Raw genomic sequence first — 26,857 nt, 5'->3', positions numbered from 1 at the left:
CTCTTGAGAGTCCCTTGGACTGCAAGAAAATCAACCCAGTCCATCCTAAAAGAGATCAGTCCTGAATATTCATTGGAAGGACTGATGCTGAAGCTGAAACTCCAATACTTTGGCCACCTAATGTGAAGAGCTGACTCATTGGAAAAGATCCTGTTTCTGGGAAAAATTGAATGTGGGAGGAGAAGGGGGCGACAGAGGATGAGATGGTTGGATGGCACCACTGACTTGATGGACATGAGTTTGAGTAAGCTCCGGGAGTTGGTGATGGATAAGGAAGCCTTGCATGCTGCAGTCCAAGGGGTCGCAAAGAGTTGGACATGACTGAGCAACTGAACTGAACTGAACTGAAGGGCCTGAGAGTGCAGGCTGCTTGCCTGTCCTGGTTCTTATGGTACAGTCTCTGTGAGTGGAGGTGGTAGGAGTTTGCCCCAAATGTGGAGCTAGTCTGCTGTGTGTGCTAATAAGCTCCTGGGACTGAGCTTCCAGCCTTGAGGACTTCTAGCAGGCGGGCACAGCCTCTCCTGAGACTGTCTGCCTTTGCCGCAGAGAGCAGATGGGTGATAAGGTTAAGCTGACACAGACAGCTTCTTGAGTTGTCAAGTAGGAAATGTTCATCTTCCCCTCCAAGTTTTCTTTCAGAAGGAAAACAGCTATTTTTGGTATTCTTCATTCTTTTCTAAGGTTAGGGTACATCAGGTTGACAAAAATTAGTTAAAAATATTTACTAAGTGTCTATTGTTTTCTCCTCATAGTGCCAGGCCTTATGGGCATGCAAAAGAAGGAGATATGTTTCTCCCCTGGGAAGATGAAACAAACAAAAACAATAAACCATTTCTGCAGCTAAACCATGGCAGATAAGTGTGGCTGGTTTGATTGACAGTGGGAAGACTTGGGGACTGACTGAGTTAAAAGAGGAGGAGAGAGGTGTGAGCAGATTTGGTGAAAGGTTCTAGAAACCTGTAAACAGCGAAGACACTTGTAGGTATGCAGAAGGCAGGGAGGCGATGGGAGGGGTGATGGGGCTGGTCTGTCCACATGGAGAGCCCTGCTAGAAGGGGCAGCTGCTTATAGATTTAGCTCAGGGGTCAGCAAATCTTTCTTGGAAAGTGCCAGATCATAAATATTTCAGCCATACTGTCTCTGTCATAACTGGTGACTATGAAGCTCTGTTGCCACTCTGCTATGCAACTTGTTACCCGTGAAAGCAACCATAGACTGTTCAGTTAGTGAATGAATGTGGCTTTGCTCCAATAAAACTTCATTAATAAAAGCAATCTGCCTTGGAGTGGCCGCTGGGGTATGACAACCTCTGTTCTAGAACTGATAGTTGTTGGATCTGAGTTTTTAAAAAGATACAGAAATCAGGTTCATGATATGAAATATGTTGATTTCAAGAGGCTGACTCAGTAAAACTTTTAATGCCATCTGATATAAGCAAATTTGTTTCTTGGCTCCATTGTGACCAATTTGCATGCTCAATATGATTTGACATAGGCTTGGGGATAAACAGGATTTGATAGCTGAACAGGAGAAAGAAAAACTTTCTAATAAAAAAGAATAGCATGAGAAGAATTATCCAGAAACTGAAGGTGCCCATGTTGAGTGGTTTAGGAGTATAAATGCTAAAGCCATCTACTTGCCATGAGACCTTGGATGAATGACTTCACCTCCCAGGCTTGGATTTCCCAATTCTGCATAATAAGAATTAAATTAGTTATTATTTGTAAAAGTACTTAAGACAGTCCCTGGCACAGAGGAATCACCAAATAGCTACTGAGTTAATAATAATAAACAGAGATGTTATGAGAACTTATAAATTGCAAATTAGATGTTTAGGCCAGCTAACTAGTATGAATGAGTACACAAATTTTCACTCATTGTCCATTTCTCATTGATATGTGTGTTTTATTATTTGTAGTGGTAGGGATTAGTGAATTCCACACAGGCAGATAACTTCCATTTGGTCAAAAGTCAAACTCCACTCCTGACTGGTCACTCAGTCTGCAGACATGTATCTTGGTCCCAAGAGACCAAGATAGACTATATGTACCAAATAGGGAAGAAGAGAGAAGGAACATCAAAGGAAATCTAGTATATGCTAATTGTTCCAACAGGTATCAGAGTCCATACCAAAATCCTACAAAGTCTGACAGTCTTCTCATTCTCTGAGCCCAGTAGCCTGCTGCTGCCAAGTGGCAGTGGCATAAACTCAAATCCAATCTAATGTCAATGCCTGTGTCCTTTTGTAGCTGTGGTTTTCAAAAGGTATCTTGTGGAACTCTGGAGTTTAGGAGAGTGACCATAAGCTCCTTGTGAGCAGAGATCTTGTCTGTCTTTACACTGAAACCACCAAGGCCTAGAACATGTACTGTGTGTGTGTGTGTGTGTGTGTGTGTGTGTGTGCGCGCGCGCGTGCTCAGTTGTGTCTCATTGCAACCCCGAGGACTGTAGCCCACCAGGCTCCTCTGTCCATGGGATTTCCCAGGCAAGAATACTGGAGTGGGTTGCCATTTCCTACTCCAGGGGATCTTCTTGATCTAGGGATCAAACTCACATCTCTTGAGTCTCCTGCATCGGCAGGTGAATTCTTTACCACTAGTGCCACCTGGGAAGCGCAGAACATACACTATGTGTGTGTGTGCTAAATTGCTTCAGTCATGTCTTACTCTTTGCAACCCTATGGACTGTAACCCACTAGGCTCCTCTGTCCATGGGATTTTCCAGGCAAGAATACTGGAGTGGATTGCCATGCCTCTTACAGGGAATCTTCCCGACCCAGGGATCGAAACTGTGTCTCCTGCAGCTCCTGCATTGGCAGGCAGATTCTTTACTACTGAGCCACCGGGGAAGCCCCAGAACATGCTCTAGGTATTTGTTTTAAAAAATGAATAAATACATAAAAGAAGGGAGGAAGGCATGAGGGGTTTTATTCTTGGCCTGTTTCAACCAGAGAAATTCAACTTGCATCTGTTTTATCCATTTGGAAGCCCCTGTAGTGCATGTCACTGCCTCCCCTCAAAAGCACATTATCTTGCCTGTAACACTGGCAACAAAACTCAGAGAATGTTTAAGCATCATTGCTACATTACTGGGTAGGGTGCCTCTTCTAAGACTGAGCTGAGATTAGAATCACCTTGCAAATAGAAGCCCTTGAGCCTATGGTTCAGGAGCCCAAAATTACCAATCAGCGTTTCTAGGACTGGCCCAGCCCAATTCCCTGGGCCCTCTTTCTAAAGGTGTATCCAACGATGCCATGTGTTCCATGCAATGTGGGACTGGCTGTTGGGAGGAAGAGAATGTTTTTCCAATGACCTGAACATTTGCACTAAAGGATTCACAGGCATGTGTCTGAGGTCACTGACAGATACAAAGAGGGGAGAGAGAGAGTACAGAGAGAAAGACTCAGGCTGGGAAGGCAGTTTCCATTTGAACTTTTGCCGCAGGCACCATAAATATCAGGGCAACTCACTGGACCCCTTTAACAGAAGGTAATATAAGGAGTGAGGGCAACTTTCATTCTTTTTACCTAAAAGTAGAGCTGATGTCCCCTAGAGAAGGGCATGGAAACCCACTCCAGTATTCTTTCCCAGAGAATTCCATGGACAGAGGAGCTTGGCGGGCTAAGTTCATGGAGTCGCAGAGTTGGACATAACTGAAGCGACTTAGCATGCACAAACACAGAGTTGATATCATACTAAGAGGATTGAGAGCTTTGCTAACAAGAGGATGTTATGCAGTGGAAACTCAGATGAGCAGAATCCAGGTTTAGACTGAGGGGACCCTGGTGTCTCCAGGCACACAGCTGGCATGCAGGAGGATGCGGGAGCACATGGCCCCTTGGAGACAGATGCTAATCCTTTTGCTATTGTAGGAAGCTGAAAATGGGGTGCACTCTTAGAAAAGGGCTGTCATAGGTAGGCTTGTGGGCTTCCCCGGTGGCTCAGCAGTAAAGAATCTGCCTGCAGTGTAGGAGACGCGGAGGTGCGGGTTCAGTCCCTGGGTTGGGAAGATCCCCTGGAGAAGGAAATGGCAACCCACTCCAGTAATTTTACCTGGGGAATCCCATGGACAGGGGAGGCTGGCAGGTTACAATCCATGGGGGTCACAAAAGAGTCAGATGTGACTGAGCGACTGAGCGGCAACAAGAGGTAGGTTTGCAAGTGAGGGTTGGCTGTTAACACTTATTTCATAATGTTAATGTGACCTCACTCGTCCACACAGTGACCCAGTGAGGCCTGAAGATATTCAAATCAGGTGGACACTCACACAAGTGCTGTTTGATTAGCCCAGTGCTGACAGTTCAGCACGTGTCCCCACTGGAGACACTAAATTCCAGCCCTTCTTGCAATAGTTCTCTTTAAGTACCCTTTGTAATTCTTTGGATGAGGGTTTTCTAAAAACCTATTCTATTAGGGAGCCCCAAATCTGTAATTTCCTTCTAATGAGTCCTGTTAATTTTGTGACAGCCTGCTCAAATATCAACAGCACACTCCTTAGGTCTGGAGGGGGGCTTCATAATGAGATGGATCCAGGGGGACAGAGAGCTGCCAGATACATTAAAGAAGCCAGTGTCCCTGACTAAGGAAGGACTTATTAATGATTTTAGTCCCAAAGGGAGAAACACACAGAAATTCCTCAGAAAGGAAGAAATGGTGATGGTGAAATCAAAGCAACCCAGATGGCCTATAAACAGGCTAATTATGTGGAAGACCCAGAAGCAACTCTGAAGTTTCTTCCCCAGCTGCCTTTGGAGTCTGCCAGGTAGCCAGATGCTGGCAAGGCAAACATATCTTCCACAGGTCATCAGCAAAGTGGTGCCAAACATTAAAGCAAACGACAACCCCCTAGGATACTTCTTATGTAACAGGGAATATTTTAGATCTTTATGGGTAAAATTCTAGAGGATTTAGAAACTTCCATATTACTCAATGAATAAAAATTATTATACAGATGGTTTTTGTTACTGGAAAAGCATAGTTATGAAATGCTGCATATATGTATCTGCTCATACCCATAACCACAACGTCAGATTAAGGAAAAATGGTACTAGCATATTGTCAGTTTATTATAATTGAAAGATAAATGGCAACAGTTTTGATGAATAGTGTCATTTAATGTCAGAGTTTTCTTTACCATCTTCAAAGTATCAAGTCCAAAGCTTGGGGCAGACTCTGAAATAAGAGACTGGGATTGAAAAGCTCTGCTCAATCTCTTGGCCTTGACCAGACCAATGCCCTGACAGATATCCAAAGGCAAGGAGTACAGACCTTTCTCCCTAATTGAGTTTGGTGATTTCAGCAATGTCTGCAGAGAAGCCAGGCGCCTGACTCAGGATGAAGAAGGAGACAGAGGGTGGGAAAAGGAAGTATGCAGGGTTCGTATTTTAAATGAATGGATCGATTTAACCATAGGCATAATGACGTCATTAAAGGCATCTTGCTGATTACAAACTGATGTTCCCATGAGGTGGAAAGATTAGTGCCCCCCTCCCCCAAATCCAGATATTACTCAGATGTCATTTTAAATTATACCTCATAGGAAGAGAGAACCAGGGCTTAGTCTAGAAACTTAGAAGAGGTTTCTAGCTGACCTTTGCACTTTTCTGGGCTCACACATTGTTATGTGACTTTCTGATATACCTACCAGTTTCCATCACTGTACTGTGAGTTCCCTGAAGGAAGGAACCATGTCATTTAATTCAAAATCTTATTCTGGGAGGTGAAAGAATGATATCATAAACAAATAAAGCTGGGACAAATGAAGATCCATGTGCAACAGAATGAAGCTGGACTCCTACTAGTTTGGTAGACATTATACCAGAAGTGTAAGCAGCAAAATAAAGTAGATAAATCAGATATTGTCAAAAATTTAAAAACTTTATGCATCAGAAAACACTATCAAGAAAGTGAAAAGACAACATATGGAATGAAAAGAATTTTTCCAAATTTTATATGTGATCAGGGACTTGTATCTAGAATACACAAAGAACTCTATAACTTAATATATTAATAAAAAAGGCAGCCTAAGAGTCCCTTGCACAAAAAAAAGAGATCAAACCACTCAATCCTAAAGGAAATCAACCCTGAATATTCATTGGAAGGAATGATACTGAAGCTGAAGCTCCAATACTTTGGCCACCTGATGCAAAGAGCCGACTCATTAGAAAGACCCTGACATTGGGAAAGATTGAAGACATGAGGAGGAGGGAGCAACAGAGGATAACTTGGTGGGATGGCATCACAGACTCAATGGAGTTGGGTTTAAGCAAACTTTGGGAGATAGTGAAGGACAGGGAAGCCTGGTGTGCTGCAGTCCATGAGATCAAAAAGAGTCAGACATGACTTAGCAACTGAACAACCAAAGCAGAGATAATAATATACATATGAAAAGATGTTTAACATCATCAGCTATCAGGAAACTGCAAATCAATACACAAGGAGATACCATTTCACTTTTCTAGGTGACTATAATCAAAAGGACAGATAATAACAAGTGTTGGTGAGGATGTGGAGATATTGGACTTTTATACATTCTTGGTGTGAATGTGAAACGGTGCAGCCACTTTGGAAAAAAACCCAGTAGGTCCCTAAAAGCTCAAACATAGTTACCACATGACCCACCAATTCCACTCCTAGGAATTGTTCCTAGGCATGCACCCAAGATAAATGAAAACATGTCTACACTAAAACTTGGACATGAATATTTATAGCAGCTTTATTAATAATAGCCCAAAATAAAAGCAAGGCAAATGTATATCAACTGATGAATGGATAAATAAAACATTGGTGTATCATGGAATATTATGTAGTCACAAAAAAAAATAAACTATATTCTACAAGATGGGTGGGATTTGAGATTTTGCAAAGTGAAAGAAACCAGTCATAAAGAACCAAATATTATGTGATTACATTTATGAGATGTCTGGAATAGGGAAATCTATAGACAGAAAGTAGATTGATGTATGCTTGGGGTCAGGGCAGAGAGGAATGGCGAGTGACTGCTAGTGGGTAAGGGATTTCTTTTGGAGGTGATGGAATTCATAATGATGATGATTGCACCAGTCTGTGAATATACTAAAAGCTAGTGAACTGTATACTTAAAATAGCTCAATTTTGGGGTTATGTGAATTACATCTCAGTAAAGCTGTTAAACAATCTATTATGGCCCTGGCCTACAATATGCCAGACCCTCAACCTGGTCATGGGAATGCAGATATGCATATGGCAATTGCTAGCAACCTAATGCACTCATGTGTGCATGCATCCTAAGTCACTTCAGCTGCATCCAACACTGTGTGACTCTCAAGAGAAGACTTTACACATGGACATCACCAGATGGTCAACATAGAAATCAGATTGATTATATTCTTTTCAGCCAAAGGTGGAGAAGCTCTATACAGTCAGCGAAAATAAGACCAGGAGCTGACTGTGGCTCAGATCATGAACCGCTTATTGCCAAATTCAGACTGAAATTGAAGAAAGTGGATAAAACCACTAGACCATTCAGGTATGAACTAAATCAAATCCCTTATGACTATACAGTGGAAGTGAGAAATTGACTTAGGGGACTAGATCTGATAGAAAGAGTGCCTGATGAACTATGGATGGAGATCATATTGCCAAATTCAGACTGAAATTGAAGAAAGTGGAGAAAACCACTAGACCATTCAAGTGTGACCTGAATCAAGTCCCTTATGACTACAGTGGAAGTGAGAAATAGATTTAAGGGACTAGATCTGATAGACAGAGTGCTGTTGAACTATGGACAGAGGTTCGTAACATCGTACAGGAGACCAGAATCAAGACCATCCCCAAGAAAAAGAAATGCAAAAAAGCAAAATGGCCGTCTGAGGAGGCCTTACAAATAGCTGGGAAAAGAAGGGAAGTGAAAAGCAAAGGAGAAAAAGAAAGATATACCCATTTGAATGCAGAGTTCCAAAGAATAGCAAGGAGAGATAAGAAAGCCTTCCTCAGTGATCAGTGCAAAGAAATAGAGGGAAACAATAGAATGGGAAAGACTAGAGATCTCTTCAAGAAAATTAGAGATACCAAGGGAACACTTCATGCAAAGAGGGCCTCAATATAGGACAGAAATTGTATGGACCTAACAGAAGCAGAAGATATTAAGAAGAGGTGGCAAGAATACACAGAACTATACAAAAAAGATCTTCACAACCCAGATAATTATGATGGTGTGAGCACTCACCTAGAGCCAGACATCCTGGAATGTGATGTCAAGTGGGCCTTAGGAAGCATCACTACCTACAAAGCTAGTGAAGGTGATGGAATTCCAGTTGAGCTATTTCAAATCCTAAAAGATGATGCTGTGAAAGTGCTGCACTCAATATGCCAGCAAATTTGGAAAACTTAGCAGTGGTCACAGGACTAGAAAGGTCAGTTTTCATTCCAATCCCAAAGAAATGCAATGCCAAAGAATGTTCAAACTACCACACAATTGCACTCACCTCACACACCAATAAAGTGATGCTTAAAATTCTCCAAGCCAGGTTTCAGCAATACATGAACTGTGAACTTCCAGATGTTGAAGCTGGTTTTAGAAAAGGCAGAGGAACCAGAGATCAAATTGCCAACATCCTCTGGATCATCAAAAAAGCAAGAGAATTCCAGAAAAACATCTATTTCTGCTTTATTGACTATGCCAAAGCCTTCGACTGTAGATCACAATAAACTGTGGAAAATTCTGAAAGAGATGGGAATACCAGACCACCTGACATGCCTCTTGAGAAACCTGTATGCAGGTCAGGAAGCAACAGTTAGAACTGGACATGGAACAACAGACTGGTTCCAAATAGGAAAAGGAGTATGTCAAGGCTATATATTGTCACCCTGCTTATTTAACTTATATGCAGAGTACATCATGACAAATGCTGGGCTGGAAGAAGCACGAGCTGGAATCAAGATTTCCAGGAGAAATACCAATAACCTGAGATATGCAGATGACACCACCCTTATGTAGAAAGTGAAGAGGAACTAAAAAGCCTCTTGACAAAAGTGAAAAAGAGAGTGAAAAAGTTGACTTTAAGCTCAACATTTAGAAAACTAAGATCATGGCATCCAGTCCCATCACTTCATAGCAAATAGATGGGGAAACAGTGGCTGACTTTATTTTTTTGGGCTCCAAAATCACTGCAGATGGTGATGGCAGCCATGAAATTAAAAGACTCCTTGGAAGGAAAGTTATGACCAACCTAGACAGCAGATTAAGAAGCAGAGACATTAATCAGAGGGTGTGGAGAAAAGGGAACCCTCTTACACTGTTGGTGGGAATGCAAACTAGTACAGCCACTATGGAGAACAGTGTGGAGATTTCTTAAAAAACTGGAAATAGAACTGCCATATGACCCAACAATACCACTCCTGGGCATACACACTGAGGAAACCAGATCTGAAAGAGACACGTGCACCCCAATGTTCATCGCAGCACTGTTTATCATAGCCAGGACATGGAAACAACCTAGATGCCCATCAGCAGACGAATGGATAAGGAAGCTGTGGTACATATACACCATGGAATATCACTCAGCCGTTAAAAAGAATTCATTTGAATCAGTTCTAATGAGATGGATGAAACTGGAGCCCATTATACAGAGTGAAGTAAGCCAAAAGATAAAGAACATTACAGCATACTAACACATATATATGGAATTTAGAAAGATGGTAATGATAACCCTATATGCAAAACAGAAAAAGAGACACAGATGTACAGAACAGACTTTTGGACTCTGTGGGAGAAGGCAAGGGTGGGATGTTTCGAGAGAACAGCATGTATATTATCTATAGTGAAACAGATCACCAGCCCAGGTGGGATGCAGGAAAAAAGTGCTCAGGCCTGGTGCACTGGGAAGACCCAGAGGAATCGGGTGGAGATGGAGGTGGGAGGGGGGATCGGGATGGGGAATACATGTAACTCCATGGCTGATTCATGTCAATGTATAACAAAACCCACTGCAATGTTGTGAAGTAATTAGCCGCCAACTAATAAAAATAAATGAAGAGAAAAAGGTAAAAAAAAAAAAAGCAGAGACGTTACTTTGTCAAGAAAGGTCCATCTAGTCAAGGGTATGGTTTTTCCAATGGTCATGTATGGATGTGAGAGTTAGACTATAAAGAAAGCTGAGCACTGAAGAATTGATGCTTTTGAACTGTGGTGTTGGAGAAGACTCTTGAGAGTCCCTTGGACTGCAAGGAGATCCAACCAGTCCATCCTAATGGAGATCAGTCCTGGGTGTTCATTGGAAGGACTGATGTTGAAGCTGAAACTCCAATACTTTGGCCACATGATGCAGAGAGCTGACTCCCTGGAAAAGACCCTGATACTGGGAAAGATTGAGGGCAGGAGAAGGGGACGACAGAGGATGAGATGGTTGGATGGCATCACCAACTTAATGGACATGGGTTTGGGTGGACTCCAGGAGTTGGTGATGGACAGGGAGGCCTGGCGTGCTGCGGTTCATGGGGTTGCAAAGAGTCAGACACAATTGAGGGACTGAACTGAACTGAACTGTGTGACTGTATGGACTAGGAGCCTAGCCCGCCTGGGTCCTCTGTTCATGGGATTCTCCAGGCAAGAATACGGAGTGGCTTGTCACTTCCTTCTCCAGAGGATCTTCCAGACCAGGGATTGAACCTGCATATCTTACGTTTCCTGCACTGGCAGGCAGTTCTTTACCCCTAGAGCCATCTGAGAAGCTCAATGCACTCACAGGTACATGCATAATGAGCAAAGGTATTATCAGGAGGGAATGATTAACTATCATCTCTGGGCATGCCCTTAAGAAGAGGGCTTAACTTCTTGAGTTAGTTTTTGAAGAAATAAAATGTACTCTTAGTGTGATGTGATGAAGACCAATATATAAAGAGGAAACAGCACTTGCTAAAGTATTGGGGTGTTTATATATATATATCTTGGTATAAGGTTCATTTTAAAAAATTCTATGCTAAAAAAGGAAAAGATAAAGAAGTTTAGAAAGCATTTTATTGGGCAATTGCTCTAGCATTGTTGAGAGGAAGGAGGATGTTGTGTGTTCATTTTCTGTCACGTCTGACTCTTTGCGACTCCATGGACGGTAGCCCACCAGGCTCCTCTGTCCACAGGATTCTCCAGGCAACAATACTGGAGTGGGTTGCTCTTTCCTCCCCCTGGGATCTTCTTGACCCAGAGATCGAACCCAGGTCTCATCGCTTTGCAGGCATATTCTTTACCGTCTGAGCCACCAGGGTACTTAATGATTTCAGCCTGTTTTCCCTTCTGTTTACAATTGAGAAAACAGGCTGAGATCATTAAGTGCCATCCACAAGAAGGCACATCTAGGAGGTGGAGCCAGAATTCAAGCACAAGGAATTCGATTCCAGAATCTGCGTTCTAAATCAGTATACCACATCACCTGTCCACAAGATTCTGTTCACCTGACATATATTTGCTGTGAAGCAACCTTAATCTTCCCCAGGTTGACTTAAGGATGCCTTTATATTATTTCCGTAGTAGCATGATCAACATTTTATTAGAAGAAAATTACTGTATATTTCTAGTTTTTTCCCTTTACACAGTGTCTGATATCTACTGGTTATTAATAAATACATGTTGTTCCCAACTCTATTGCTAAATATATCTTCAATCCATTCCTTTCTCCCTAACCACACTATTGCTGTCTTATCAGTTCAAGTTCTCAAAATTTCTTGTTTGAGTGGCTGCAACAGTACTGTAATTAAACTGTGCTGCCATACCCATTATCATACCTCGTGGTTTGAAATACTCCTAGTCAGCCTTTGTCTGTGCAACCAAAATACTCCTAGAGTATCCCTGTTGATAAAATTGATCTAAAAGTTAAATATATATGCCTTTGGGTCCAATTATTTCATAATTTGGGCAGCTCTGCCACCTGAAATTCTTTAATAACTGCTATTTGATAAATGTGGAGCTGTCTCTGCTATTTAACGCATGGTGATGAAGAGTGTTGATTTGTAAACATCTCTTGGCTGAGTGCTGGAAAAGGGCATGGAAAACCACTCCAGTATTCGTGCCTGAGGAATCCCATGGACAGAGGAGTCTGGTGGGTTGCAGGGCATGGGGTCACACAGAGTTGGATACGACTGAAGCGACTCAGCATGCACACATGCTTGGCTGAGTGTAAAAATGGTTGACATGATACTAATATGCAAAGGATGGTTTTCTTTACTGTTGTTGTATCAAACAAGCCATCTAAAATTTTCAACCGCCTAACAAATTCCATATGGATCTGTTTATAGTAATGAACATCTTCTCTAAGGAAGGTATTTTCTAAATTCTCTGAAACTGACAGTCATTCATTCATTAAAATGTCACTTAAGATGCAGAAAGTAATAAACTTCCTTTCCTAAATAAACAAATCCTTTACAGTGCATAAAGATTAGGAAACTTTTGTTTCTCATTTTGCCTCAGCATGAAACTTGTGGGCTAGATTTTATTAACTCCTCAATTACACAACCTGATTAGAGGCCTGGCATCTTCAGAAGTTTCTATTTACTACAATTGTTAGATAGCATCACTGATCCAATGGACATGGATCTGAGCAAACTCCAGGAGATAGTGACATACAAGGAAGCCTAGTGTTCTGTGGTCCATGGTGTCGCAGAGTCAGACACTACTTAGTAGATGAACAATAACAATTCTTTCAGTTTTTCCTGTCTAGTGCAGTTGTGCCTTATACTTTAGCTTTCAATACCTTGATGACCAGTGAAATTGAGCACATGTTCATACATTTTATTGCTTGATAGAATACCCTTTTTTGTGTGGCCTCTATCATGACTTTTGCCTATTTGCTCCATTGGTAGTCTGTGTTTTCCTTAATGACCTGTAGGAGTTTTAAGTTTTGTACGTGAGTCCTTTGTCAGTTATATGTATTGCAAATACATTTTCTCACTGTCTGACTTACCTGTTCATTCTTTTAGTGGTCTTCTAATGAAAAGAAATTCCTAATTTTTTTTTTTTTTTTTTTTTAGAAATTCCTAATTTTTAAGAATTAAAAATAAACTTATTTTTGGCCATGCCAAGGGTTGTGGGACCATGGTTTCCCAACCAGGAATTGAACCTAGGCCCTTGGCAGTGAAAGCATTGGAGTCCTAACCTCTGAACCACTAGGGATTCCTAGAAACTCCTAATTTTAATGTTGTCGTTATCAACTTTTTCTTCCATGATTAGGATTTTTGTTTCCTGTTTATTAAACATTTACCACTATATACCCATAAAATGGCTAACACCCATGCCCCAATATAAAATGTTAACAAGGGTGAAGAGGAATCTGAATCCTGCTGGTGAAGTGTGAATAGCTATAATCATTTTGGAAACTATTTTAGAAAACAAATAATAATAAACACACATAATTCCTTTGATTAAGCAATCCCATTCATAGTTACTTCTCAAATGAAATGCATACATATATGTACCAAGATGAATCTTCATGGAAACATTGTTTGTAATAGTAAGAAAGACTACCAACAAACTATACTTTCTTCAATAACAATATAGATATGAAATTATGATATACTTATGCACTGGAATACTACACAGCAATAAAAATCATCAAATTACCATTGCATCCAGTGGCATATATGGCATATATGACTCTCCAAAGGCTAATATCATGTGAAAGACATCAGTCATTAAAATATATATATAATATATATAGTGGAGGACTTCTGTGGTGGTCTAGTGGTTAAGGTTTCACTATGGGGGGTACAGGCTTGATTCCTGGTTGGGGAGCTAAGATCCTGCTTGTAGCGACATGTGGCAAAAAACAAAAATATATTGTGTGGTTCCATTTATAAAGTTCAAACAAAGGTAAATGAGCATGATGTTAGAAGTCATGGCAATGGTTATTTCGGTGGAAAATAAGAAGGCCCAAGGAGGATTTCAGAGATGTAGGGAGATTTTTGACTTGGGTGGGGAGTAAATGAATATTGTTCTCTTTGTGCAATAAGCTGAAACTTACAACTTGTGAAATTTTCTGCATGTGTTATATTTTAATAAAAGAAGTTTATAAAAAATAAAATTATCACATAAGACAAAAATCATATTAAAATTCTTTTTGGAAATATTTGTCTCTACATTTTATTCTCTCATCTCCTACACATATCAGCGTAATTTGCTATTTCGTGGGCAAAGATCCATGTTTAGTTTTTCATTCTAAGGTCATGTGAGTTTCTACTTTAGGTGATTTTTTTTTTTTTTTTTTTTGTATCTTAGTAACTAGATTCTAGAAACACAGCAGTAGTATGGACCTTAAAAATCACTTTTAAATCCCTTGATAAAGACCTGAAGTAGAGCAGTGAGAATAGACGTAAATACAGAAAGACTTCTTATTTCAGAAGCAGAATTGATAAAAATTGGAAAAGGACTGGAGGAATAAAGTGGGACAGATTGTAGTCGATTTTTATTTTTTGGTCCATCCATTCACCCAAATTTGGTAACAGCAGAGGCATAGATGACAGAGCCCACAGAAGGCTCCTGATCCTTGCAGAATATATTTCTCTTATTGCTCATATAACAAATGACCACAAATTAAGTTACTTAAAGCAACACAAATATTTATCATCTCACAGTTCTAGAGGTCAGAGTCTAAAAAGTATCTCCATACGTTAAAAACTAAGGATGGGCAGAGCTTCGTTCCTTTCTAGATTCTCTAGAGGCAGGTCCATTTTCTTGCTTCTTCCAGCCTCTAAAGGTGCTTTCTTTTCCTGCCTTGTGACCCTGCTTCCATCTTCAAAGCCTTAAGTGACCAGTTGAGCATTTCTCAGTTGCATCACTCTGACATTCTTTCTCTTCTGCCTCCTTCTTCCACTTGTTAAGGACTCTCGTGTTTACATTCAGCTCACCCAGATGGTCTAGGATAATCTTCCTATCTTAAGGTCAGTAGATTAGCGATATTAATTCTATCCAGTACTTATTTTCTCCTCTTGCAGTGTGTTAGTTCGCCAGTCATGTCATGTAGCATGATACTCGCTCACTCACTTGCCATGTAGCATGATAACTTCATGGGATCCAGACATTAAGACATAAGCTGTTTGGGGAGGGGGCATTATTTTGCCTACCACACAACATGATATTATTTGTGATACAACAAAGATGATGTGAACTTTGAGCTCCGAGGGTCATATGTGGAACCTGACAATAAAGCCACGTAAGCAGAATGAAGAGATGAAGGGAATCTGAGTTCTGTCAATGCCATTATTTGAAACTCTGCATCCATCAGACAGTACCTCTGTGTTTTTAGATGTGTAAGCCAATAACATTCTTTTCCTAAAATAGTTTGAATTGGGTCTTCTGTCACTTGAAATTAAGCCTCCTGACTGATATGGGGCAGAAAGGAAAGGAAAAGTTTATTGTTATTTTAATGGGCAATCCTGAGTGACTAGAAGAGGAAAAAATCTTCAAAAAGTGCCAGCTGTATATGAGTTTGAATTCATTCATGATAGTGGAATAGAGAAGGCAGGGGCCCAGAAGCCTCTTGATGTTTGCAGAACACAACATATGGAAAAGCACTACATAAATTCTGTAAATAAATAACTGTACAAATACATTAGTTAAGATAACTCACTACTGTAGAATTTATCAGTGACAAAATGGCTTGGCTTCTAAAATGGCATGGCAGTTTACATGCATATTAGAAGAATAGAAAATATGAGGACAATGATAAACAATATCAGAGTTCATAAATGCTGTAGATCAGTTAATGGAAGGCAAATATACTTAGAGGGACACTAGCCATGCAAGTTTCCAAGTTAAATGGGACTACTCACTTTAAAAATGTCATTTGTAATTTTAAAAATTTTAGCAGATAATTTGTATTAGTTAATAAAAGAGGGAAAGAGGTACCATATTAATTGATATTACCATATTAATTAATAAAAGAGTTAGACTACATGAATCTCCCAGGATCATTAAAGATCTGGTCCAAATTTTTACTCTCCATGCAGTTTCTGAATTGTGTGCAACTGTGCAATTTTGTGTGGATAAAAGGGAAAGTTACAGCTCTGGGTGGATAATAGTGTGTCTGATGGCTTTTCTGTTAATTGAATTAACTTCATAGGACAGAAGTAAACCAGATCCTGCCAGGTAATAAGCTCATTTCTAAGGACTGTATCTTAACCCTTTCAGACTATGGATATTACACAATTTCTTCAAGTCATTAAATGGAACCTTAGACCACAAAAAGGGAATAAAATATTGCAAATATTCATTTCATAAAAAAATAGATAATACCCACTTAGCAAAATGATCTGGAAGAGAAAGCATCATCTGAAAGTTAAGTCAGCTGAGCTTCATTTCTAAATATGATAATTGGATAATTATATATACATATATATGACAAAGAAGTTCAACTACCACACAATTGCACTCATCTCACACACTAACTCAAAATTCTCCAAGCTAGGCTTCAACAGTACATGAACCATGAACTTCCAGATGTTCAAGTTGGATTTAGAAAAGGCAGAGGAACCAGAGATCAAATTGCCAACATCTGTTGGATCATCAAAAAAGCAAGAGAGTTCCAGAAAAACGTCTACTCTTGCTTTATTGACTATGCCAAAACCTTTCACTGTGTGGATCACAACAAACTGTGGAAAATTCTGAAAGAGATGGGAATACCAGACCACCTGACCTGCCTCCTGAGAAATCTGAGTGCAAGTCAAGAAGCAACAGTTAGAACTGGATATGGAACAACAGACTGGTTCCAAATTGGGAAAGGAGTACATCAAAGCTCTATATTGTCACCCTGCTTATTTAACTTACATGCAGAGTACATCATGCGAAATGCCAGGCTGGATGAAGTACCAGCTGGAATCAAGATTCCTGGGAGAAATATCTATAACCTCAGGCAGATGACACCACTCTTATGGCAGAAAGCAAAGAACTAAAGAGCCTCTTGATGAAGGTGAAAGAGGATAGTGAAAAAGTTGGCTTAAAACTCAACATTCAGAAAACTAAGATCATGGCATCTGGTTCCATCATTTCATGGCAAATAGATGGGGAAACAATGGAAACAGTAAGACTTATTTACTTGGGATCCAAAATCACTTCAGATGGTGACAGCAGCCATGAAATTAAAAGACACTTGCTCCTTGGAAGAAATGATCAACCTAGACAGCATATTAAAAAGCAGAGACATTACTTTACCAACCAAGGTCTGTCTAGTCAAAGCTATGGTTTTTCCAGTAGTCATGTATGGATGTGAGAGTTGGACCATAAAGAAAGCTGATCGCTGAAGGATTGATGCTTTTGAACTGTGGTGTTGAAGGACTCTTGAGAGTCCCTTGGACAGCAAGGAGATCCAACCAGTCCATCCTAAAGGAAATCAGTCCTGAATATTCATTGGAAGTATTGATGCTGAAACTGAAACTGCAATACTTTGGCCACCTGATGCAAAGAACTGACTCATTGGAAAGACCCTCATCCTGGGAAAGGTTGAAGGCGGGAGGAGAAGGGGACAACAGAGGATGAGATGGTTGGATGGCACCACTGACTCGATGGACATGAGTTTGAGTAGGCTCCGGAAGTTGGTGATGGACAGGGAAGACTGGCATGGTGCAGTCCATGGGGTCGCAGAGTCAGAAAATGACTGAGTGACTGAACCGACTGAACTGGTATATGTTAAGTTTCATCACTGTGTTCTTTCATTTTTGTTAGTATCATTAGTTATCTTACTCTCTTTTTAAAAGAATCTTGATTTTCCAACTGCTTGAAATGTCTTTTTCCCTATTGCTAAGATGATGAATGAATGCTTAAAAGGTCATTCCACCAGTAAATAGTAAGACAGTCTGACTTTGAGTCTAACAAATGTAGATTTTTGCTAGTAGCCTTTTATCTCTTTAAAGTGTATTTGAAATTTCTATGTTCATAAAGAATAGCAACACAAGTGATATCTAACATATTAAATGCAAAGCTATCATCTTCATATTACAGATGAGGAAATTGAGGTTCAGTGGTACAGCTAAGTATCCAAGTTCATGAACTTGGCAAGCAGCAGATTTAGGTTCTAATAATGTGTGTAAGATGAAAAATGTTTTTCATATTCATAGGAAGGTTTGAGAGGTGAGAATGAAGATGGGGAACACGGACTGTAGGCTGTGTAGTGAGGGGAGCTCAGTATTGGGTTTAAATATGGACTTTGCCCGCTTCAATGTATGGTCTTAGATAAATTGCATTAACTCTTTGAGCCTTGGTTTCTCATCTATGAAATGGGGCTAACAACCTTTAGTCTGATTAGATTACTGTATGCTTAAATGAGATGTTTTATTTACATTTCAATTTTGGTTTGCTGATGTTGTTTGGTTGATGGAGTCTCAAAACAATGGTAAAAGAATTTCCTCTGCATTAAATGTGTGGCATATAAAGAATTGTTGCTTAGTCTACTTTATACTTTTGCATTTCAATTTCCTATGATGAAACGAACATCTTTTTTTTTGGTGTTAGTACTGTCAGGTTTTGTAGGACTTCATAGAATCGATTAACTTCAGCTTCTTTGGCATTAGTGGTTAGGGCATAAATCTGGATTCCTATGATGTTGAATGGTTTGCCTTGGAAACACATTTTGGATTCTTTGGTTGGCTATGACGGCTACTCCATTTCTTCTAAGGGGTTCTTGCCCACAGTAGTAAATATAATGGTCATCTGAACTAAATTCGCCCATTCTCGTCCACGTTTAGTTCACTGATTCCTACCATGTCAATGGTCAATCTTGCCATCTCCTGCTTGACCACGTCCAATTTACCTTGATTCATTGACCTAACATTACAGGTTCCTATGCAATATTTTTCTTTAAAGCATCAGAATTTACTTTAACCACCAGATACATCCACAACTGAGCATTGCTTCTGATTAGGTCTAGCCACTTCATTCTTTCTGGAGCCATTACTAATTGCTCTCTGCTCTTCCCTGTAGCATACTGGACACCTTCTGACCTAGGGGGCTCATCTTCCAGTGTCATATCTTTTTGCTTTTTCATACTGTTCTTTGAATTCTCTTGGCAAGAATATTAGCGTGAGTTGCCATTTCCTCCTCACGTTTTGTCAGAATTCTTCACTATGACCCATCCGTCTGGGTGGCTCTGCATGGCATGGCTCATAGCTTCACTGTATTTTGCAAGACCCTTCACCACGATAAAGCTGTGATCCATGAAGCGGATGTAAATGATATTTACAGGTGACTTTTTTTTTTAATATACAAGTTAACAAGAATTTTTAAGTTATTTTATTGCAGTGATAGTCTCTCACATGAGTAATATAAGACAGACCTCTGATGGATCCTCAGACAATATTAAGAAGATCCTCATAACTGTGTGTCATTTTATTATTGAAATTATGCATAGATTTTAAAGTATAACCTGATTATATGTGCTCCAGTATAAATATATTTTTAGTTGAACAGATGTTAAAAGTTTGGTGAACTCATTATTGACAAGGGTACCAGTAAGATTTACAACTTATTCTAGTATAAACATTTTAATTTTAAAATAACAACATAGAGAGAGACAGATGATGATTTGTATTCAAAACATACCTTTATTTTCTAAATTGTTTCATTATAGGATGCTTTTAGGTAAGTAAAAATAATTGCTTATTTAGTGAGTTGTTTAATTAACCTGTATTATTATTATTTTTTATCCTCACAATAACCTTGGGAATTAGAAACTGTTTTAATGCCAGTTTTAAAGATTAGACAGTTGAGGTTGTTTGCCTGAGGTAACAAGCAATTAAGTGACAGGCAGATATCAAACTCCAGAGACTGTAGTTATCTTCCAACTTTGGCTAAAGCTCAGTTATGTAAGGGACATATGTTTGGAATAGTGGGGAGGGGGGGCTTAGCAGGAGAGTATTGTATTCCTTTTTTTTTTTCCACTTATTTTTATTAGTTGGAGGCTAATTACTTTACAATATTGTAGTGGTTTTTGCCATACATTGACATGAATCAGCCATGGATTTACATGTGTTCCCCATCCTGAAGCCCCCTCCCACCTCCCTCCCCACCCCATCCCTCTGGGTCGTCCCAGTGCACCAGCCCTGAGCACCCTGTCTCATGCATCCATTTTAATGGTGGTGGTTTAGTTGCCAAGTCGTGTCTGGCTCTTGTGACCCCATGGACTGTGGCCTGCCAGGCTCCTCTATCCATGGGATTCTCTAGGCAAGAACACTGGAGTGGGTTGCCATTTCCTTCTCCAGGGGCTCTTCCCAACCCAGGGATCGAACCCAGGTCTCCCGTGTTGCAGGCAGATTCTTTACCAGCTGAGCCACTAGGGAAGCCCAAGAAGACTGGAGTGGGGAGCCTATCCCTTGGAGTGGGCAACGGCACCCCACTCCAGTACTCTTGCCTGGAAAATCCCATGGACAGAGGAGCCTGGTAGGCTGTAGTCCATGGGGTCATGAAGAGTCGGACACGACTGAGCGACTTCACTTTCACTTTCATGCATTGGAGAAGGAAATGGCACCCCACTCCAGTGTTCTTGCCTGGAGACTCCCAGGGATGGGGGAGCCTGGTGGGCTGCCGTCTATGGGGTCGCACAGAGTCGGACACGACTGAAGCGACTTAGCAGCAGCAGCAGCCTATCCCTTCTCCAGCGGATCTTCCCGACCCAGGAATCGAAACTGGATCTCCTGCATTGCAGACAGATTCTTTACCAACTAAGCTACAATGAGATTGCATCTAATTTGTTAATACATGAAAGGATCTGGAGGTTTTTATGATGGTGGAAAATATGATGGCACAATCATGTTGGCAAGTAGTGTAGCATAACACCCGAAAAAGTGAGCAGGGATGTCAGCAGGGATATCAAATGACCTGTTAGGAAGTTATTACAAGAGCTGGACAATACATGTTAGAGGAATGAACTATGACAGTTTCTACAATTTAAAGCTGGGGAAAGCCTTGGGGGACGTTTTAGGAGTAAAATTATTGGACATGGTAAAGGACTGGATGAAAACAGGGAAGACAAAAAGTAGAAGTAACTATTTTGACTTTTGAAATTGAGTTTGAAATGCTTAAATACAGCAAGTGGTCAGATACATGGATAGAAGTCAAACTTGGAGGTATAGACGTTAGCATCATCTGTACAGAAGGGGTTATCAATCAATGTGGAGGAGTGGGAAGAAGTCTCAAGGACACCTTCATTAGATCTGAACTAACTTTATTATATGTATTACTGAATGTGAATGGAATTTACAACAGAGTTAACCCCAAACTACTCTACCTCAAAATCTAAATGGTTGACATGAGATTGTGTTTGCAAAAGAGATAGCGAATGACCATGTTATTTAAAATGCTTTATAAAATTTTATTTAATAGTATTTGATCATACAGATTTTATGGTAAATGTGCATTTCTAAAAGTGCATAATCAAACATTTATTTTTTTTCTTGATCTTGCATTTGTCATAGAAAGGTGCTATGGATGATTACATGAAGATTTACTACTTATGGATTCGTATTAAAATATACCACAAAGAAGCGATAAACAAGTTTATAAGATGCTGTTTGCTGGTTTTGAAAATAGAGAAATATAAAAATATTATTTGGCAGTAACAGAAAATACCATTTCTTTTTTAATTACTTTCAAAATTCAACATGAACATTAAAATAAAGAGTTGGTTAAGTGGTATCACCCATTTAATATATATTGCCCATATTGTATTTCTCATTCTGGAATAATGAAGCACATGACTCCACTTCTGTATAATCTGTGCTGTGTTCAAACATTAGTTGCTGGGATCATGAAGGTGACTATATTAGAAGCAGATAGAACAGATATGTGCACAGCAAAAGAGTGGCTTTAACCAGAGTTCCATCCTAATGTCTTACTTTGTTGGGAAGACAGTTTACATATTTAAAGAGGAATGTCATGTTGATTCATTGGTAGCATCTGGACACCCATCTCAGGCCTGAGTGGTGAATAGCATAGCTTGATACAAATGGTTGCTGAACACTCTCGCCTTCAGTATCCAGTTATTTCAGGGACGAGACCTTAACAAAAAGTTTCCCAAACCCTCATTGGCTTTCTTTTTCTACCACAGTAAATAATTATTTGACTTCATCTGAGCTTTATGGAGCTAATTACTTTTGCTTGGAAACAGAGTTAAAATTAAATGTAATTTTTAATTATAAAATGTTTCCTTGGAAACATTTGCTTGTAAGTTAAATTGTACTTTGTTCTAAAATACTTAATTTCCCTTACAATTAGAAATCAAAGACAGAACTCAGCATAGGGCAATTTGGAAAGTGTAGCATTAATTGCTACAAAAAAGTTAATTTTTTCATAATGGACAACTGATGGTGAACATCCAATTAACTGCTACATAGTTATACTGAACAATTCTGCTCAGAAAAGAATTATTCTATTTTATGACCATTAATTGAATGATAACTGGAAGCAGACATTTTAAAAATTTAGAAATTTCTTTAGAAATTACTTTTTTTTAAAATTTAGAAATTATAGGTTTGTTTGAATTTAGAAAAAGCTGAGCATAATGATCACAATTGAAAAGATCAGCATAAGTAGGTGACCTCGAAGTTCACTGCAACTGTTTCACAAATCACCTTAACACACAGGATTCACAGCCAAGGGCAAGCCTCTCTTCGGTTCGTAAGGTGTTGTCCTGGAAACCATTTTGATGCAGTCGATAATAGGGCAGACGGAGAGACAGAGGGTACAGCCGGTGCAAGCGTCAGTGACGGTGGGCAGGTGGGTTTCAGGATCAAACTGGATAGCCTGCAAACAGAAATAGAGAGTCTCGCTGTCACCGCCCACAAAGGGCACGAACGCCCCTGTTTTAGCACCAGCGTTTTTCTCCACCGCAGGAGAGCTGCGCTCGAGAGCTACGCCCAGCACCGCGGTGCAGCTATAGCAACAGTTGAGCTGCTAGAGAAGAGGGGGGGGAAAGAGGGGAAAAAATCCTTTTAAACTAGAAACACGATGCTTAAAATTCCTTAGAGGTGTTGTTCTTGCTTTGTGTGAGGAAAATATTTCGTGACATAGGAACTCTCGGGTCTCCTGCGTTGTGAGCAGAGTGTGGGTCCTGCCAGTCTGACCACGACCTGGTGGGTCGGCCACCTGAGGCGGGCAGGGCGCTTCCACACCTTGTCCTTTTCACACGCCTGCTTCTCGACAGTGAAGTGTCATATTATGGGTATAGGGCTTACAGAAAGGCAATAGAACAAAAAAAACAAAAAGTAGCTTAAGAGCCAGCTTTCAGGTTTGAGGGTTTGCAAGCTGATTCGAGGCATTACTCCCCCACCAAAGGGAAAAGCACTGAAAGATGGGAGCCCGGACACCCGGCTTCTGGTCTGGCCCGACACTCTTCTGCTTGGAGAACCAGGATAAGGTTTCCGGTTCTCAAACTGCTCAGGATTTTGAGAAACTCAATAATTTATTCCTTTCTCCCCCCTTCTCTCTCATCTTTCCTTCCTTCCTTTCTTTTAACATGATTTAATTTGCAATATGGTGTAGCAATTGAACAACAACAATCTGCAGTATGCAATGAAAATACCTAGTGTGAAATGTACAGTTGAGATTTTCATTGAGGTAGAACGCTTTACCCCCTGAGCCACCGGAAAAGCCTTGAGATTTTTACTTAAAGTCATGATGACTATTTGCCTGTGAAAGAGATATTTCAACATGGAAACAACAGACAAGAATTTCCATCCAGGAAAGACTTCAGGGCAGCTACCTGGGGGCAGAGAGGACTTGAGGACTCTTCGAGAAGTCTCTCTTGCAGAACAAGTCAATGTTTTTACTCAGACTTATTTGGAGCGATGAGTGAGGGAGGCTGAGAAAAATTACGAGGGTCAGTAAGCCCCCACCTTGCCCCAGATACTCCTGGAGGTCAGGTCTGTGAATCTTATATTTTCAAATAATTACTGAGTTCTGATTTTTTTTCCTGTGTCATATACAACATGTTATAAAATCCAATTAAAGTATTTATGTTTAAGAATTTCCCTCTGTCAAATAAGGTTCCTTGCAACTTAATTTTTTTCCCTTTTATGAACATAACAAATTAAAATGGTCTCATTAGAGTAAATTATGTCAGAGTGCTTAATATTTTTTAAAAATTCTGAGCTTTAACGAAACAACCATATATCTGAACAAGTATGTAGCTATGACAAACCATTAGGAAATTTGGTCTAACCAAATTGTTGCCATGTTTTGTAAAACAACATCTCAGCTGACTGTTTAAATGAGTAAAAGCTATTCTCTTCCTTGTGTACCCTTTTATAAACAGAAATCCAAGAAACAATTGATGAAAATAAAATAATACTTACATCTTAGAAATCTTACACTTTGAAATTTTGCAAACATGTAAAATTTCACATTTGAAGATTTTTATTTTCTATTTTTTATCTTTGAGAGACAGAAGAGCCAAAGGAAGGCTTTTAAAAATTTTTTTGAATGCATAATTGCAATCTCTCCCCTCACTAATAAGATTATTTTAGTTGAAGTTTTGCCAAGGCTACAATTCCAAGGTGGGAATCATAACCTCTAAGATTTAAGATGTTAGAACCCTGGTGCTGTGATTTTAGTGTTAGAACTTCCTGACTTATCTCTGTTTGGTTAATGAGAGGAGAGATGAAATGAAAATGAATATGATATGATTATTCAAAATAACTGCTAGAGATGCTTTTCAGGTGTAGAAAAAGATGAGTAAATACAATGGGTAAAAATTGGGTATGGAACAGTGTTAAATTAAGGAGGAAGAGGTTTTTTAAGAATTAAACTTATGTCTGTCATACCTCTCTATTAGGTGGTCAGAAGAATACATAAAATCATATCACAATCAAATAGGACCTTTCTCCAAGCTAAATAAGGTAAATGAAATATAGTTTTTTTTTAAAAAAAATGGGCCATTTTATCTATCTTGAAAATTCATTAATCATCTTAAAGGGATCTTATTTTTACTTTATTATACTTCTTTACAGTGTGAAATATTTAATGAAAACAATATTATTCTGTAGCTCTTAACCTGAAGACAGCTGAACGCGCACTTTTTTCTTTATTGTCCATGGCAGACTCTCAGCTGAGGGCTCGGGGACTGGGAAGAAGCTCTGGCTCACTTTATGTGGTAGGAACACAACTTGCTCAGCTTTTCCAGCTACAGAAGAATTTCAGGTCCCAACCAGCACAACTAGTCGGTGGTGAAACGTCTTTTCTTTCTAACTGTAGTAAAAGCCCAATCAACACTGAACGGAAGACCACAGAAGGAAGCAAGTTCCTTCCAGATCATGGACATAAGTTGGTAGTTCTTTTCTCTGCTTTCTCCTTTAAGGTATGATGCTTCCTTATGGCCATAATTGTGTGAATTTTTGTTTGAATTTTTCCTTCGAATTTTATGAGTGATGAAGTGACACTAAGACAATACTGTGCACCGAAAGGTGGCCTTGTTCTTATGAGTTATTAGCTTCCTTTGAAAAAATCACTAGAAAAACGGTATGGATGAACCGGTTTGCATGGCGTGAATAGAGACACAGATGCAGAAAACAGAGGTGTGGACATGGGGTGAGGGGGAAAGAGGAGGTGGGATGAATTGGGAGATTGGGATTGACATATATATACTACCATGGGTCAGACAGATAGCGAGTGGGAGCCTCCTGGATAGCTCAGGGAGTTCAGCTCAATGTTCTCTGGTGATCTAGATGGGTGGGATAGGGGAGGTGTGAGCGAGGCCCATGAGGGAGGGGGTCTATGTACATATACACTGATTCACTTTGTTGGAGAACAAAAATTAATCTGACATTGTAAAGCAACTGTTACTCCTGTTATAAAGGAAAATCACCCTTGTGCTATGGATGTGAGAGGATGGAAAGCTATGTCACTGCTGAGAAGTGACGTTTGGCATGTCTGGTCTGAATCCCACACTTCACAACAAAAGATGCTTTCTGCTACAAAAGCCAGGAGAAACATGCCTCACAGCATCCTAATTCCAGCATGATTCTTACCTGGTAGCCAGAGTCATTACAGGTCATGTAGCATTTGCCACAGTTGATACACATCTCTTCATCGATCACAGCCACAACCTGCTCTATGTTGCTCAGTTCACCATATGTTCCAAGGTACTGCAGGGCTTTTCCAATCACATCCTAAAAGACAGGCGCTGAATTGCTTACAGGGCTCATTTTAAAAGATTGCCGTGTTATGACTAGTATCGGTCCAAATCTCCCTGTTTTTATAGAATATTGCATTATCTAACTTAAAAGATTTTAGATATTGTAGCTCTCATGGGTATACTTTTTATAATTGTAGCTTACATATTTCTGTGTCCTGAAAGATGGACCCTCTCTCCATATCTAGCTTAGAAACACAAGACTTAACTCATTGCATTCAACAGGTTTTCCACAAATGATCTAAATCAATATTTCTGTGGGCAGGAGAAATGACGCATTTTTCAATGGCTGTGGCTTCCTTTTCCTCAGTTTTGGACTCTGAATGACCAAATAATGAGGAGCAACAGAGGGAAATGCACTGATACTAGAAAATGTTAGATTGCAGGGAATGAGAATAAAAATGTGAACACTATGCATTTATAGCACTGCATTTGAAGTCTAGATTTTCATTTGAAAAAGTGCTTTGATAGCATACCCACCTGTCATGTTTTGAAGAGTTATTTCATTATTTAAAAATTCTAATTTATGTTAATTAATTAGGTTAGTCTAGTAGCTAAATAAGATGCTCTTTTACTATTAAAGAACTCGGATTTTCTTCATTCACCATTGAAGATTCTTCATGCCGTTACACATCTTTGTTCTTCATATTAATTGGAAGTGTGCTTAATATGTGAAGCACAGAAGATGTTTCATCAACAATAAGAAACACTTTGTTTCAT

General features: G+C 39.7%; 1 protein-coding gene and 1 long non-coding RNA gene across 5 annotated transcripts in view; one reads left to right on the top strand and one right to left on the bottom strand.

The window, feature by feature from the left end:
* Positions 1-21,298: 21,298 nt before the first annotated feature.
* Positions 21,299-26,857, bottom strand: part of DPYD (dihydropyrimidine dehydrogenase) — a 904,243-nt gene continuing 898,684 nt past the window's right edge. For both annotated transcript variants that reach the window (XM_070467755.1, XM_070467756.1), the window contains 2 exons: positions 25,974-26,114; positions 21,299-22,752 (listed from right to left, as the gene is read on the bottom strand). In XM_070467755.1, the coding sequence (XP_070323856.1) occupies positions 22,582-22,752; positions 25,974-26,114 (312 nt within the window). In that variant the 3' untranslated portion in view covers positions 21,299-22,581. The remainder of the gene's footprint in view (positions 22,753-25,973; positions 26,115-26,857) is intronic.
* LOC110122014 (uncharacterized) overlaps positions 24,780-26,857 on the top strand; it is a 77,407-nt gene continuing 75,329 nt past the window's right edge. For 2 of the 3 annotated variants that reach the window (XR_011487788.1, XR_002309098.2), the window contains exons 1-2: positions 24,780-24,845; positions 25,047-25,303. This is a non-coding gene — a long non-coding RNA (uncharacterized lncRNA). The remainder of the gene's footprint in view (positions 24,846-25,046; positions 25,304-26,857) is intronic. The other variant, XR_002309097.2, reaches the window with a different exon arrangement.

The sequence above is a fragment of the Odocoileus virginianus genome, chromosome 5, assembly GCF_023699985.2.
Source record: "Odocoileus virginianus isolate 20LAN1187 ecotype Illinois chromosome 5, Ovbor_1.2, whole genome shotgun sequence".
NCBI lineage: Eukaryota > Metazoa > Chordata > Mammalia > Artiodactyla > Cervidae > Odocoileus > Odocoileus virginianus.
Note: the sequence above shows the minus strand (reverse complement) of the source record. Positions and strands in the feature narration are given on the sequence as shown.